The 13,447-nt window shown below is 35.6% G+C and overlaps 1 protein-coding gene across 5 annotated transcripts; it reads left to right on the forward strand.

Moving 5' to 3' along the window:
- Positions 1 to 840: 840 nt before the first annotated feature.
- On the forward strand, positions 841 to 3,275 carry LOC141611545 (putative F-box/FBD/LRR-repeat protein At4g00315). 5 transcript variants are annotated; one of them, XM_074430114.1, is made up of 5 exons: positions 845 to 1,033; positions 1,223 to 1,246; positions 1,370 to 2,218; positions 2,319 to 2,480; positions 2,655 to 3,275. In XM_074430114.1, exons 1-5 carry the CDS (start codon positions 1,028 to 1,030, stop codon positions 3,066 to 3,068), a joined length of 1,455 nt encoding a protein of 484 aa, XP_074286215.1. In that variant the 5' UTR covers positions 845 to 1,027; the 3' UTR covers positions 3,069 to 3,275. The 5 variants fall into 5 exon arrangements, with proteins under 5 accessions (XP_074286216.1, XP_074286215.1, XP_074286213.1 ...); XM_074430115.1 differs by lacking the exon at positions 1,223 to 1,246 and having other exon boundaries at positions 841 to 1,045; XM_074430112.1 differs by lacking the exon at positions 1,223 to 1,246 and having other exon boundaries at positions 851 to 1,178.
- The last annotated feature ends 10,172 nt before the right edge of the window (positions 3,276 to 13,447 follow it).

A 13,447-nucleotide genomic window follows, 5' to 3' on the forward strand; every position in this document is an offset into this window, starting at 1 on the left:
TAATTAAAATAAAATAAAATTGATGTTAAACTATAAAGTATATGTTGCTAAATTTTTCAGCAATGTAATAATTATTGTTGTAGAGAATAACTTGACACATTCTTACTATTAACTTCGTGACAAAAAAAACATTCACTAAAATAAATTCACAACTTAAATAATTTTTTTTATTAGTTTTCCATTTCAATTTTTTGTTTCATATCAAAATACAATGGAGTGAACTGATAAATATTAATGAGGTGCAAATTTAAAAAATATAAATCCTCATATATGCTAAGAGAATACAACTTCTCTAAAGTTTTTCCTCCAAAGTGCTCAAACTTATATATGAAAATAAATTAGATTTTCATTTATTAAGCTAATTTTCCATTTAAAATAATCTATACATAACAACTGTATTCCTATTATTAATTTTGTGACGAACAAAAGAATTTTTTTTAAAAATAATTGGATGTAGTTAAAATATTTTCATAAAAAACACAATTCATGGAATTATTCAATTCTTTTGATTTATTTTAATATTAGTTATTTTTTATAAAAGTTCGCGAGATATAAATCTAAAATTTATAACTAATGCACTAAAAATTAAACGGCTATATTTACCGCGCATTTACGCGGGATCTACACTAGTTTTATTTTATATAAATAAGTAAAGTTAAAATTAGTAATTTTTATGTGATATTAGTTGTATAATATAAATGTAGCCGGATTTTTGTTGAGATTTACGTGAAAATTAAAAATTAGGGTTGAATTTCACTTCTCTCAGAGTTAAGGATTTGATTGTTATAATTGACACCTAAGGGGACACAATTTTAAACGTTAGATTCTATGGAAAAATAAGATTATTATCAAATTTTTATACTTGCTGTTTATGGTGTGGAACTTTGGATCTGGGGATCTGTTTCCATGTCATTTGGAAACAAAATTATTATCCCTTTTTATTGGTAGATAATTAGATATTATATACATTTACTATTTGGAAAATATTGCACGCTGCTTGGTTCATCAGCTCTGAGCTTTTTAATGAATGAAGGTAGAGTTTATGGTGTTCTACTTTTTTGATTTGTTATTGGTAGATATCATATACATCTGCTATTTGGAAAATTTCTTTTTCCAATTTCTCAGAACTCTCTAGTTTGCAGTGTATGATCAAATCGACAACGATTGATCACATAGAGGTAATGCATTCACCTTATTTTCTCTGTTCTTGTCGTTTATGTAGGTTTTCGATGCTATATTTTTGCCGGTAAGTATTGCATGAGACGGTCTCACAGTTAAGATTGAATTAACGATTGATCACATAGAGAAGACTGTCCATTTCATGTTAGTATGGGTAACTGAACAAAATACTTCTCTTTCATTATTCCAGGACAGGATTAGTGAACTGCCAGATGATATACTGGTTGAATGTTTATCTTTACTGGAGATGAAAAATGCAGCCCAAACTAGCATCCTCTCTAAAAGGTGGAGGTATTTGTCGACTTATTTGACTTGTTTGGACTTTGATGCGGATGTGATGTACCCGGAACAGGCTGCTACTTACTGGAAAAATCATGGGTACGAGATTAGTAGATATTTTGGTTGGGTGAATCAAGTAGTTTGCATGCATCAAAGTCCTTCAATTGATAAGTTCAGAGTATATTCAACTTTTGTTTCGGGTTATGGTACTCAGCTAAACAAATGGGTTAAGTTTGCCTTCTCCAAACAAGTAAAGGAGCTAGTGTTGAACTTGGATGGTATCCAGATGAAACGTACTGACTGCCCAAAAGAAGGGTTCCCTTTAGGATTGGATATTTTAAGTCACCCTCCTTGCCTCAGTGGCATTAGGGCTCTTAGGTCGCTTCATCTTTGTTACGTTAATGTTAGCCAAGAATTTATAGAATTTGTTTTGTCGCATTGCCTCCACTTGGAACGCCTGTATTTGCATTCAGCCCCATTGTTGTCTAACTTAAAAGTCAAGACCTCCAAGTTGAAATACTTTACCATCATAACCAGCTTTTGCGATTTCAATCTACTTGAGATTGACGCAGAAAATCTATTGTACTTTGAATATCAAGATAAACGACGTGAAAGCAGTGGTCCTTGTATGGTGTTCAAGACTTTGCCGATGCTTGTTGAGACATGTTTTCATGGTGGGTTATGCGTATATCCGTTTCCAATCTTTCACACACTTTCTCTTTTCTGCAACCAGCTTTGCAAACTTTCCCTTAGGATAGAGGTTAGTATCAGTAATTTCTTTCTCATTTAGAATCTTAGTACAAATTTTCTTACATGTTGATTTTCTGCAAGATGACCATGTTGATTTTCTTACATCCCAGCATGACTACTGCGAGGAGTTGGTTATTCCTGATGGAGTTGTTCCAATTTTTACCCAATTGAAACACTTCACTTGCACGATTGATTGCCGTGATTATACTTGCATCCTTTCAATGAAACGTTTCATAGAGGCGTGTCCAATGTTGGAGGAATTCAAGTTGCAGGTAAACAAATTTTCATGATGATTTCTTAAATGTTCATGTCTGACTCTACTCTAGTCCTGTTGTCTGTTTGGAAACGTAATGCTGTAAATTATCTCGGGCATCATTTATAGTAGTTGTCGCCCAATGACTCTTGAGTTAGTTTTAATGGTATTATCTTACCAAATTTCCCAATAGGTAGCTTTTATGGGGGGGAGACAAAGAAAATTTGAAGAAGCTAATGAATTGCAAGGAATTGTCCTTGAAGATGAGCACGAGAATGGGGAGGCAACCAACTCAGAGATAAGTCAGTTTCGAGAAGCTAAGGTGGAAAACATGAATGAGGAGAAGCAAACTCATAAGAACCTCAAAACTCTCGAAATTGTTGGATTCTTGGGAGCTAGTTGTGATGTTCAGTTAGCACTAGCCATTGTAAGTTATGCAAGCTCTCTTGAGACAATCATATGTGATCCACAGGCCCTCAGGTATTCAGGCACGCCTTATGGCTTTTTTAACGACTCATGGCGGGAGTACGATGTTGCTAAGAGTAAGAGGCGAGCTCTTAAACTTTCCAAAATAGTTGCACCAATGGTTAAGGTAGTCATAATATGATACCTCAACTTCTTATCTCTAAATATTGAACCCTCTTAATATCTCTTTACTCTCTGGTCTGTGAGTTGAGACTTGAGGGAGGAAAATAATTTATAGGACTTTGTTATTTAAGGGGGTCGGATATCTATCTATTATGTACGGACGAGGACCGGTTTACCCTTGTTGGGCTTGACTGTTTACTTTATCTTCTGGAAACGATTATCACGTACCTTTGTGTTTAAATTTTTATCTCTCAAGTCTAAACCCTAAATGAGTCTCAAGATCTTACTCCCTCCATAGATATTTGTTCCTCCCATTTTATTGTTTTAAAGTAACTTTGACCTTAAATAAGTTAAAATATAAAAAGTATTAAGCCATAAAAATAAAATATTTAGATTTGTCATCAAACAATCTTTCACAAAATATATGTTTTTTAACAAAAAAGAAACAATAAACGCATGTCAAAAAATGCGATCAAAGTAGCACATTGGAAACCGTGAAAACTCAAAATGGGAAGAAAAAATACGAGAGTGAAGGGAGAATAATTTATTTTTAAAACTCATTTCGTATTTTATATTATTCCAATCTATCCTAGGCTGATGCTCAGACTCATGAAAAATGCTTATAACAAAATATAGACTCACTAGTCACTACCCTACTCACATCTACAATTCATAAGTTGAGTTTCGGATCTCTAGGATTCAACTTAAGACTTACAAATAATAATGTTCATTTACCCGAAGACATGGCCTCAGACTTTTATGAGTCTTATCCTTATACCCTATTTAGATTTGGAAGAAAGATAATCTAAGACGATATTGAGTTGAAATCATGTCGTTATCGTAGTTCAATTGAAATGTAGCGTAGTTGTATTTCGATGAACATAATATTTAACGTGGGTTTTATATGGGCGTAAAAGCACAAATACTCTCATGGAAAGTCGAATGAAATAATTGTTACAAATTTCAATTATATAATCACAAAAATATTTTCTCATTTGCATTCTTAATATAACGTATGCCTTTAGTCACAAGAATACTTTTTTAGGAATTAAGAAATATGGGTATTTGATAGAGTCGTTTTGTGTCGTGTCAATTGTGTCAATTTAGGATGTTTAACAAGTTGTAAAGCCGATTTTGTGAGCTAATCTTTGATATATGCCGAGGAATTCAATTTGATTGTAATTTGGATATCTTGAACTCTACCTTGGCTTTGCACATCTTAGAAGGCAACTTCAAGTTTTCTTATCAATGAGTCGAGATGGAGAATTCGTTTTGCATTAGCCGAGGCATGAAGTTAAGAAACATAAGCATGATCAAGTAAAGACAGAAGCATGATCAAGTAAAGACGGGGAAGAAAAGGATCAAAGTGAAAGTCGAAGTTTGAAGGACACCCGAGACGGGCGCAACCTGCGCCTCATTGCGCAGCCTGCGCCCAACTCCAAAGCCTGCGCAATTTTTAAGAAATACGGGCCTAATTTTCCGCAATTGGGCTTTGTGAGATGTTTAACCTGGATTCGTGTGAAGCCCTATAAATACCCCAAACTTTTAAAGAATAATTTATCTTATACTTGGCTTTAATCTTGTAATAATCAACAACTTAATCTTTCAATTTCCATGTTAATTCCTCTTAAATTGTTGGGTTGTAATCAAACATATGGCAGGCTAGATCTTTATTACTTGGTGTAATTCATCCAAAGATTCCACATTTATCTATGTAATGACTCTCTAATCTCATGTATTTACTTATTATTTTCCTCTTGTGTTTAATGATTATGTTGAATGAATTGTTGTGAGAATTGATCATCCTTCCATCTATTTCATTTGACTAGTGCAAATTCTACATAGTTGGTCTAACTCTCGTGGTTTTGTTTGAAGCAACTTATAATCTTGTGATTTTTGGTCTAAAGGTCACATCTTTGTAAGAGAGGAATACATGTATTTCATGACTATTATGGATTAATCTTGTCTGTGAAATATCCTAAATTTACTCACTTGGTTATGCTCTTAACACCCTTGTTTACACATCATGCATTGCTTAATATGTGGTGTTGTCTTATAAGGTAGGTTGTCATATATGGGTTCATTGTGACGACCAATTTCTTGTGGGTGAATTAATGGGTAAGTGATTATAAAGGGAGAATAGAGTCTTACTAGAGAAAGGGTGGTTACCAAGAGTTTGTTACATCAAGTTCCCTTCACATAATGTTGTTTTTGCACTTGAATTGTTTGTTGAATTGCCTCCTTGATTAAAGCTTGCATCTTTAGTCATTTTTCTCCATTTTCTCATGTGAAAACCTCTTTTTATGTCAACCATTATTTCTTCATTGTGGATATCATAGTTTGTGATTAGAAGTAGGTTGTGAGTCTTTTGGTCATTAGTTCTTAAGTTGTTATTAGCATCTTAGTTAGTAGTTGTTTAATAATAATAAAAAAAAATTGTCTTTAGCTGACGCAATTGTCTTGTTTAGAAGTTAGTAGAGCCTAGTTGAGCTTATAAATTCTTAGTTTGATAGTGTAATCCTAGGTAATTACGAAACCTAGTTTTATTTCTATCAAATTTTGGCGCCGTTGCCGGAGAAGGGCAACATAGCTAAAGCTTGAATTGTGTATTTTCATGCTTGGTTGTTCTTTATTCAATATTTTATACGAATGCTGAAGCGATTTAAATAAATGAACGATGATAGTAGTGAGGATCGAGCTCGTGACTCGTGAGACCGAGGGACAAGTTTGAATCCGTAGGGATATTTGCTTGGATTAGACCTATAATCCCAACAATGGTGAAATATAGTCAAGACCTATTGACTATAATTCGGGTTATTTCTTGAGACGCTTCAAACAGTGACAAAAGTTGGATCAAAAACTCGTCGAATTCGGGTTACACAAAGCTGCGTTTTTTCTTATGACTTGACTGAATAAAAATAACATACAATTCCTACTTAAATAGCTTCGTCTTCTTAATCGACAAGACTCCTATATAAAGTATAAATATAAAATAAATAAAATACCAAAACTTAATCATAATTTAATAACCAACTAAATCTAATATTTTGATTAGTTTTATTCCGTCCTAACTACTGCGAATTGCATCAACTACTGCTAATTCGAACCCAACTTTCTTGCTCACCCGTGTTCGATCCATGTCCTTGCACTAAATTAATTAATACGCTATCAGAATCGTATCACTTTTGTTGGTAGAAGTAAGTGGTAGTTTTAATTTGTGTTGTTTAGTGTGAAGATTTTATGTCTTGTTCTCAAGGGGAACTAAGTGATCAAGACCTAGACTCAAGTGCAAGGGAAACATACGATTGATTCTTTACAAATCCATTCTATAAAAGACCTCCAAGAGTGGAGTCAAGTGAAGAAGAAAGAGAACCAAGAGTGGAGTCAAGTGATGAAGAAACGGAAACCATTGAGGTTACACCTTTGAATATTTGCCCACCACAAACAGTGGCGAATGACACAAGAACCATAAAAGATATTAGAGCAAGGAATTAGGATGAATAACCTTTGTGTATTGCATACCCACCTATGGGGGATGCTAGTTTTGAGTTAAAAGGGTTTTTTTATTCATAACCTTCCGACGTTCCATGGTCAAGCGGGGAATGATCCAAACCGGCACCTTTTCGAGTTTCACATGATATGCCAAGGAGCCCTTCCAAATGGGCTAACGGAGGATCAATTCAAACTAAGAGCTTTCCCTTTTTCCTTGCATGACGCGGCGAAAGAATGGCTATTTTGTCTTCCGGCAAACTCCATTTCAACTTGGTCGGACATGAAAAAATACTTCCTTAAGAAGTACTACCCGAATTCAAGGCATAATCATGCCAAGAAGCTAATCACCACGATTAAGCAAGAAAGTGATGACCATATTAGAAAAGGTTCAAAAGACTTGTTGCGCAATGCTCTTACCATGGGTTGAATAGAGATGACCTTCTTGTGCACTTTTGTGACGGCTTGGGCCAAATTGATGGAAGATTTGTGAATGCCGCCACCGGAGGAGGGGTGGACAATTGTAATGTTGCGGAAGTAAATACCATAATCGAAAAGTTGACCGCTAGTACAGGGGAGTATGGGAGGAAGAAAGATCGTAGCTCAAGAAATGTTTCCTCCATTGGTGCATCATCATTATTTATTCAAAAGCTTGAAAGTGAAATGAGCCAAATCAAGAAAATGGTGGCTAGCTTGATGAATTTTGTCAAAGGCCTCACCTTATTAAGACATGTCTCATAATGCAAGAGAAGGGAATTAGAGTGGCAAATGTGAGTGTTATCGGTTATGGGAATTATAACTCTAGGAATCCTAATGGAGGAAGCTATTACAACATGGGTAATAGAGATCTTCTTAATTGGGGTGGTGACAAATCCAAGAGTTTTGAGAATGGACAATTCAATAATCTAAGAAACCAAACCTACAATCAACCAAATCGCACCTAAAATTTCCAAAACCAAAACCGGAATCAAAACTTCAACCAAAACCAAAACTCCAATTTTCAAAACCAAGGCCAGGAGGGTTCTTTTTGTTAGACCATATAGATATATGATTGAGTTTTGATAATGACAAGTTTGTGCTTCGTGTTATATATACTCTTGCTCGTAATCGTTCGTTTAGTCTTTAATAGATTGACTTCAGTTTATAAGTTTAGTAAGTAACGTTATAGCAACTTTGGCTATAACATTGAAGATTTGTGAAGCATCGTTCAAGTAATATTATAGCAGCTTGAGCTATAACATTGAAGATTCTTAAAGCGTCATAGTAGCTGTACCAAGTTTCAAGTATGATGATCATTCAAGCAAAAGGCTCGATCAAGTCTATAAAAAGCTCAAGATGAAGAGCTTATGATCAAGATTAAGAGAAGCTCATATCACTGAAGATCTCTAGGAAGATTAGCTAGTATAGGTCTTCATCTAATAATGATATCTTAAGAAGAGATATTGAAAAGGTAAAGTTATAGCTATTTCACCTATAACTTTCCTTGCCAAACTTAAAGTTATAGCTATTTGTACTATAACTTTGGGTTGCATTTGAAGGCACGATTTTAAAAAAATTTAAAATAATTTTTCAAAAGATAATTTTTTTCAAATATGTTTCGAAATCATCTGTATATATGATAGAGACTTAATTTGGTTTGTTTAGAATGAATAATTTTCATTATCCTATTGGTTAGTAAAACGACTTATGAGTCGTCATGCTACCTAGGGTTTGCTAAATTATCTAAACCTAACCCTAATCTACTCCTTGATGTTTTGACCTAGGGTTTCGGCCAAGGTGGGCTTGAGCCGTGTGGTGGCCGACCTTTCTCCTTATTTGAGTAATTCTTGTTAGGTTAAATCTATTCTATATTGCCATAAGATATTCTTATATCTTATCAAATATATTAGATTTACCTTATTTTACTTAGTCAAAATATTTAGTAGATTAAATTAAGGAAAGATAAGATTTGTTTCTTGTAGAACAACTTATCTTGCCTCATGACACTTCTAGGGTTTCGATCAAAACCTTAGTGTCTCTTCTCTACTATATATACTTGTGATATTCATAAATTCAAATAAGCTTTTCGAAATAAAAAAATTCCTTGCAAACAATTTGAGCTTATTTTTAATCAAGTATTTTATTGTTTTGCATTTGAAAATCTTTTACGAAAAGTCGTGCTCTTAATTTGCATATTATTCTTAAGGTTACGTTATAAGATAATAGTACTTAATATTGTTTCTTACTCGTTCAATTGTGTGAACACTTAGAAGAACAATCAAGTGGTTTCTTAGTAAGTTAAGATAGTCAAAATCGAATATCTAGTGATATTAAAATTGAGTTATAACTAGAGTTAGTTATACGAGTTGGGTTGATAATTTTGTAATCCGGAGAATGGTACTAAAATTATTAATCGAGAATAGTGGACGTAGGCTTCGACGTGTGAAGCTGAGCCACTTCAAATATCGTGTGTCTTTGCAGTTTTCTTTTTTGTTCATTTCATTACGTTCATAATCACTTAGTTAATTAGTTAAAGTTTAATCAATAAACTTTAAGTAATTAATTGCATTGATGTAAAATAAAAAGCGGGTATAAGTTTTTAAATACTCAATTCACCCCCCCACCTCTCGAGTATTTCAACTGTGATAGACTCTTCACTTTTCACTTTGGAAACCAATGGAACAACAAGAACTTTCAACAAGGAGGGGGTTCCTCCTCTCAAGGGGATGATGACATGTCCACCAAAGAGATGTTAAAAATCCTTGTAAAGAGGCAAGCCGATACAACTAGAAGGCTTGAGAAGATGGACTCCAATAAGCTTTCTAGTGATGCAAGGGTCTAAAATCTTGAGGTTCAACTTGGTCAATTCTCTCAAGAAATTGCCAAGAATAATCAAAAGAACTCCACCTCAATTCCTTCAACAACATTCCCTCTAAAAGAAAATGCAAGTGCAATGACCTTGAGAAAGGGGAGAATCCTAGATACCCCTCCAAAGAACAAGAGGAAAGCAAAGTCAAGGGAATGGGAGATAGATCAAGTTGGTGAAGAATAAAAGGAGCTAGTGGTAGAGCAAATAAAGGCTTCCTCAACAAGGGTTGATGATAAAGAACAAAGCACCACCCTAAACAAGGACAAGGATGAAGAGACATGTGCACTTCCAAATGACTACATCAAGGAGGTAGTTAGGGGTCACACCACGGAGGTACCTTTCTCTCACGCCCTCACACATTCTAAGAAAATGTAGCATGATGCCGACCTCTATAAGACATTTAGAAAGTGTGAGGTCAATATTCCTCTACTTACTTTGTTGAAAAGTGTTATGAGGTATGCAATGCATGCCTAGGAAAAACTCAAAGCAAGGAACTCAAAAAGTAAGGGTCAATGAGCACCTCTCCGCCATTTTCAAAAATTCACTTCCTAAGAAGTGTGGCAATCCGGGGATGTTCACTATATGTAATACTACGGTTTTATGAGTCTCTGAGTACTCTATCGAGTAGGCCTTACTCTGTCGAGTAAGGGTGAGTTGCGTTTTTAAAATAGTTTCTGACCTGTTGGGTACTCGATCGAGTAACGTTGATACTCGATCGAGTAAGGGGGCACTCGATCGAGTACCTCAGCTACTCGATCGAGTAGCCGGTTTACGGGGGATGATTTCTCGGGTTTTGTTAATAATGCGATTAAGTATATAATTACTTCCGTCACTTTTCTTTAAACACTTTTACAACCTAATTACTTTCAAAAGAGAAATCAAACTACGTTCTTCGCATCAATCGCATTGTTGGCAAATCCCGGAGCGTGGAAGGTCGGATTTTACCTTTCTTTATACCGTTGTGATCCTTGCGTCGAGGGTAAGATCTACGTACCGTTTTTATAGTATTTAGTCAAAGTTGGTTAAACCCTAATATTGGGATTTGGGGGTTTTGTTGTATTTTGTGATTGGCAGTGATTATATGTTTGTATGTTAGGAGGAGGATTCGTAGAAGAAGCCTTTTGATATCAGCTGTGAGACCGTCTGATTGTGTTGCCTTCCAGGTAGGGTTTCCCTACTCAGTATTAGTCCCATAATGTGTTGGTGATAATTTGTGATTGTTGATTATTGTTATACGAGTATTGTGACGGTTGTTGGTTTGATTGCTGTTTAATGGTTGTGATTGTTTGTCTTTGGTTCTCGAGATGCGTTCTCGGCTAAGTGGAGTCACTTGCGGGAGTGGCTTCACGCCCTAGTTTCGCCCTCCGTGGAACCCGCCACGGGAGGGGATGTGCACATTAATGGGACAGGGTTATCGCTCGGTATGATGAGCGGGGCTTAGGTGGGAACGGGCTGCGGTCCCCCACCGCGCGGGTTGGTCCAGTGGACAATCGGTGACGGAGATTGATTGGAGTGGGTGTGATTGTGTGTGTGACCGTTTGAGCCGCTTGTTTGTTCTTGTGTTGTTGGTTATATAAATTGTGTGATTAGTACTGACCCCGTTTAATGTTTTAAAAACTGTGGTGATCCATTCGGGGGTGGTGAGCAGGTATTGAGCAGGTATGATATGACGCGTATGGGATGAGTCATCACGTGGGAGTTAGAAGTCTTCCGCTGTGTCAGTCGATGTTTTATAACTTTGATAGTTTTAGCAGTAGACCGTCTGAGAGTCTTGTATTTCTTTTTATCAGTTTTGGAGTTGGTATGTAATCACTTTAAACATTATTTACTTTTAAGTATGTTTCGTTATTGTCTTATGATTATCATTGCCTCGGAAAACCGAGATGGTAGCACTTCCATGCCTTAAGTGGTCCTGGTAAGGCACTTGGAGTATGGGGGTGTTTCAAAATGGTATCAGAGCGACGATCCTCAAACCTGTAACCAATGAATCCAATGAATATAGGGAGTCAAATAAAATGAACCCGGGGTAGAAGTTGTAGGAGCTAATGCAAAGACTTGGGAGACGTCCTAAAGTCGCGAACTCGCCCTACAATTTTGAACCGGTCACCATGGGATATGAGTCGGGATCGCTATGTGTTTATTTTGTGAATTGTGTACCAATATAGTGATGTGTGGCATGAATAAGTGTGATTTTGTATGTTGTTGGTTGAAAGCATGCTGGATGATAGTTGGTTTACCATGTTGATTGGAATAGTTGGAAAGGTATGTGAGAATGACGAATAATGTGGTGGAAAAAGGAAGTAGTTCATATGTGATAATATGTGATGAATAATGATGTTGCAGGATGAATGGTTTATAATGTGTATATACTAGTAACTTGTGATTAGGGGATTTGATATGATTTTACATAATTCGGTTTGCGTAAAGTTAGATAATAAGTTCATATAATTGTCTACTGTGGTATCATATGCACTTGTAAATGAAGAATGTGGTTGAAATAGATGAACTGATTGGAAAAGATGGAGTGTTAATTGCATGAGAATATGGATTTTGTGAATATGAATATGTTTAGATGACGAAGTGGAGTTGTAATATTGTTGTGTTAGTAACATGGAAATAGGATTTGTAATTGTATGAGTATGTTTTGTTTTACGAAAAGTCATAAAATTAAAGCATGCGGTTAGTACATGATTAATGAGTTAAATCATATATGTGCATGATGGATGTTGAAGATAGTAACATGTGATTAGCAATACTGGTTTTATGAGTACTGAGTTGTTTTCGTCTACCTTGTTGTTGTTTAAGTCGTTTGGAAGTAAAAATCAAGTAGTTGTGTTTTTCGATTATAAAGAGGTCGTCTTTAAACTGTTATAACTTGAGATGTATAAATGATTTTAATGTGATTATAATTGGAGATGATAGCTTGTTGTTTTACGATTCTAACGATAGGTCACACGCCCAAAACGAACAAGAAATGAGTGAGTTATGACCGTTTTACGAAAACTGGACAATGCTGAGAAATGCGTAGGGTACTCGATCGAGTGGCCCTTACTCGATCGAGTGCATCTTGGTACTCGATCGAGTACCCCTTACTCGATCGAGTAACCCTGGTAAAATTTGTTTTACGTGCTTCTGACCTTCACCTACTCGATCGAGTGGCATGTACTCGATCTAGTGACCCCTATTTTGGGTCATATGCTTATCTTTAGACTTTGTTGCATATCATGTTTAATTCAAAAGTGTTAATTTGCTTCTTTATGCATTGTTTTACATGTATGTTGGTCTTGATGCGTAAGTTACCCAATATTGTGATGTAAGGAGTGGCACCTGTGGTGAGTATGGGTTCGGTGGGTGGACATGAGTTATATGTGGTTGTGATAGATAGTGGAAAAAGAAAAGGAGGATCGTTATGGCTTAATTGAGACATAGAGCATGTTCTCTGAGATGAGATGAGTCATATGATTGTGTGTTGAGTAACGTAAAAGCAAGTGAATATGGGCAAGGGATGATGTGAGTCTAAGGAACGTGAGAATGAAAGGATTGAGAGTAAGAATGTGGATAATGGCAACTTGAGATGTGTAAAGAATTATGGAGGAAGATGGTTAGGAGTCGCGTGGGTTAGGAGTATGCATAGTGAAAGTTCGTTTAAAGAGGTTAAGAAGAGTAATATATAGTGAACTTTGTGGAGACATGTCGCGAGGTGGATTTGTAGACAGTGAGTGAGTTTGGGAGATTTGGTTTATTAAGAGATGAAACTACTGTGTGATTTCCTTGGGTAATTAACGGTATGAAATGAGTTTTGATTTCTAGAGAGGTACAAAGGAGATGCAATTGTTTGGACAGTGAACGTTGATTTTATGGATAGATTAGTGGCAAGTGTGAGTGATAGACTAATAAGAGAAGATCCATGGTAATAAAGAGTGAGATGATATCTGTATAAAATAATGGAATTTGAGTTTTGGAGCAACGAAAGGGTAACTAGATTACTAAAGAGTTAGCTAGAAGGAATAAGGAGTTGAACTATTAATTGGTATTGTTGAGTGTAAAGAGAAAAGAAGGAT

This window comes from Silene latifolia, chromosome 11 (assembly GCF_048544455.1).
Source record: "Silene latifolia isolate original U9 population chromosome 11, ASM4854445v1, whole genome shotgun sequence".
Taxonomy (NCBI): Eukaryota; Viridiplantae; Streptophyta; class Magnoliopsida; order Caryophyllales; family Caryophyllaceae; genus Silene; species Silene latifolia.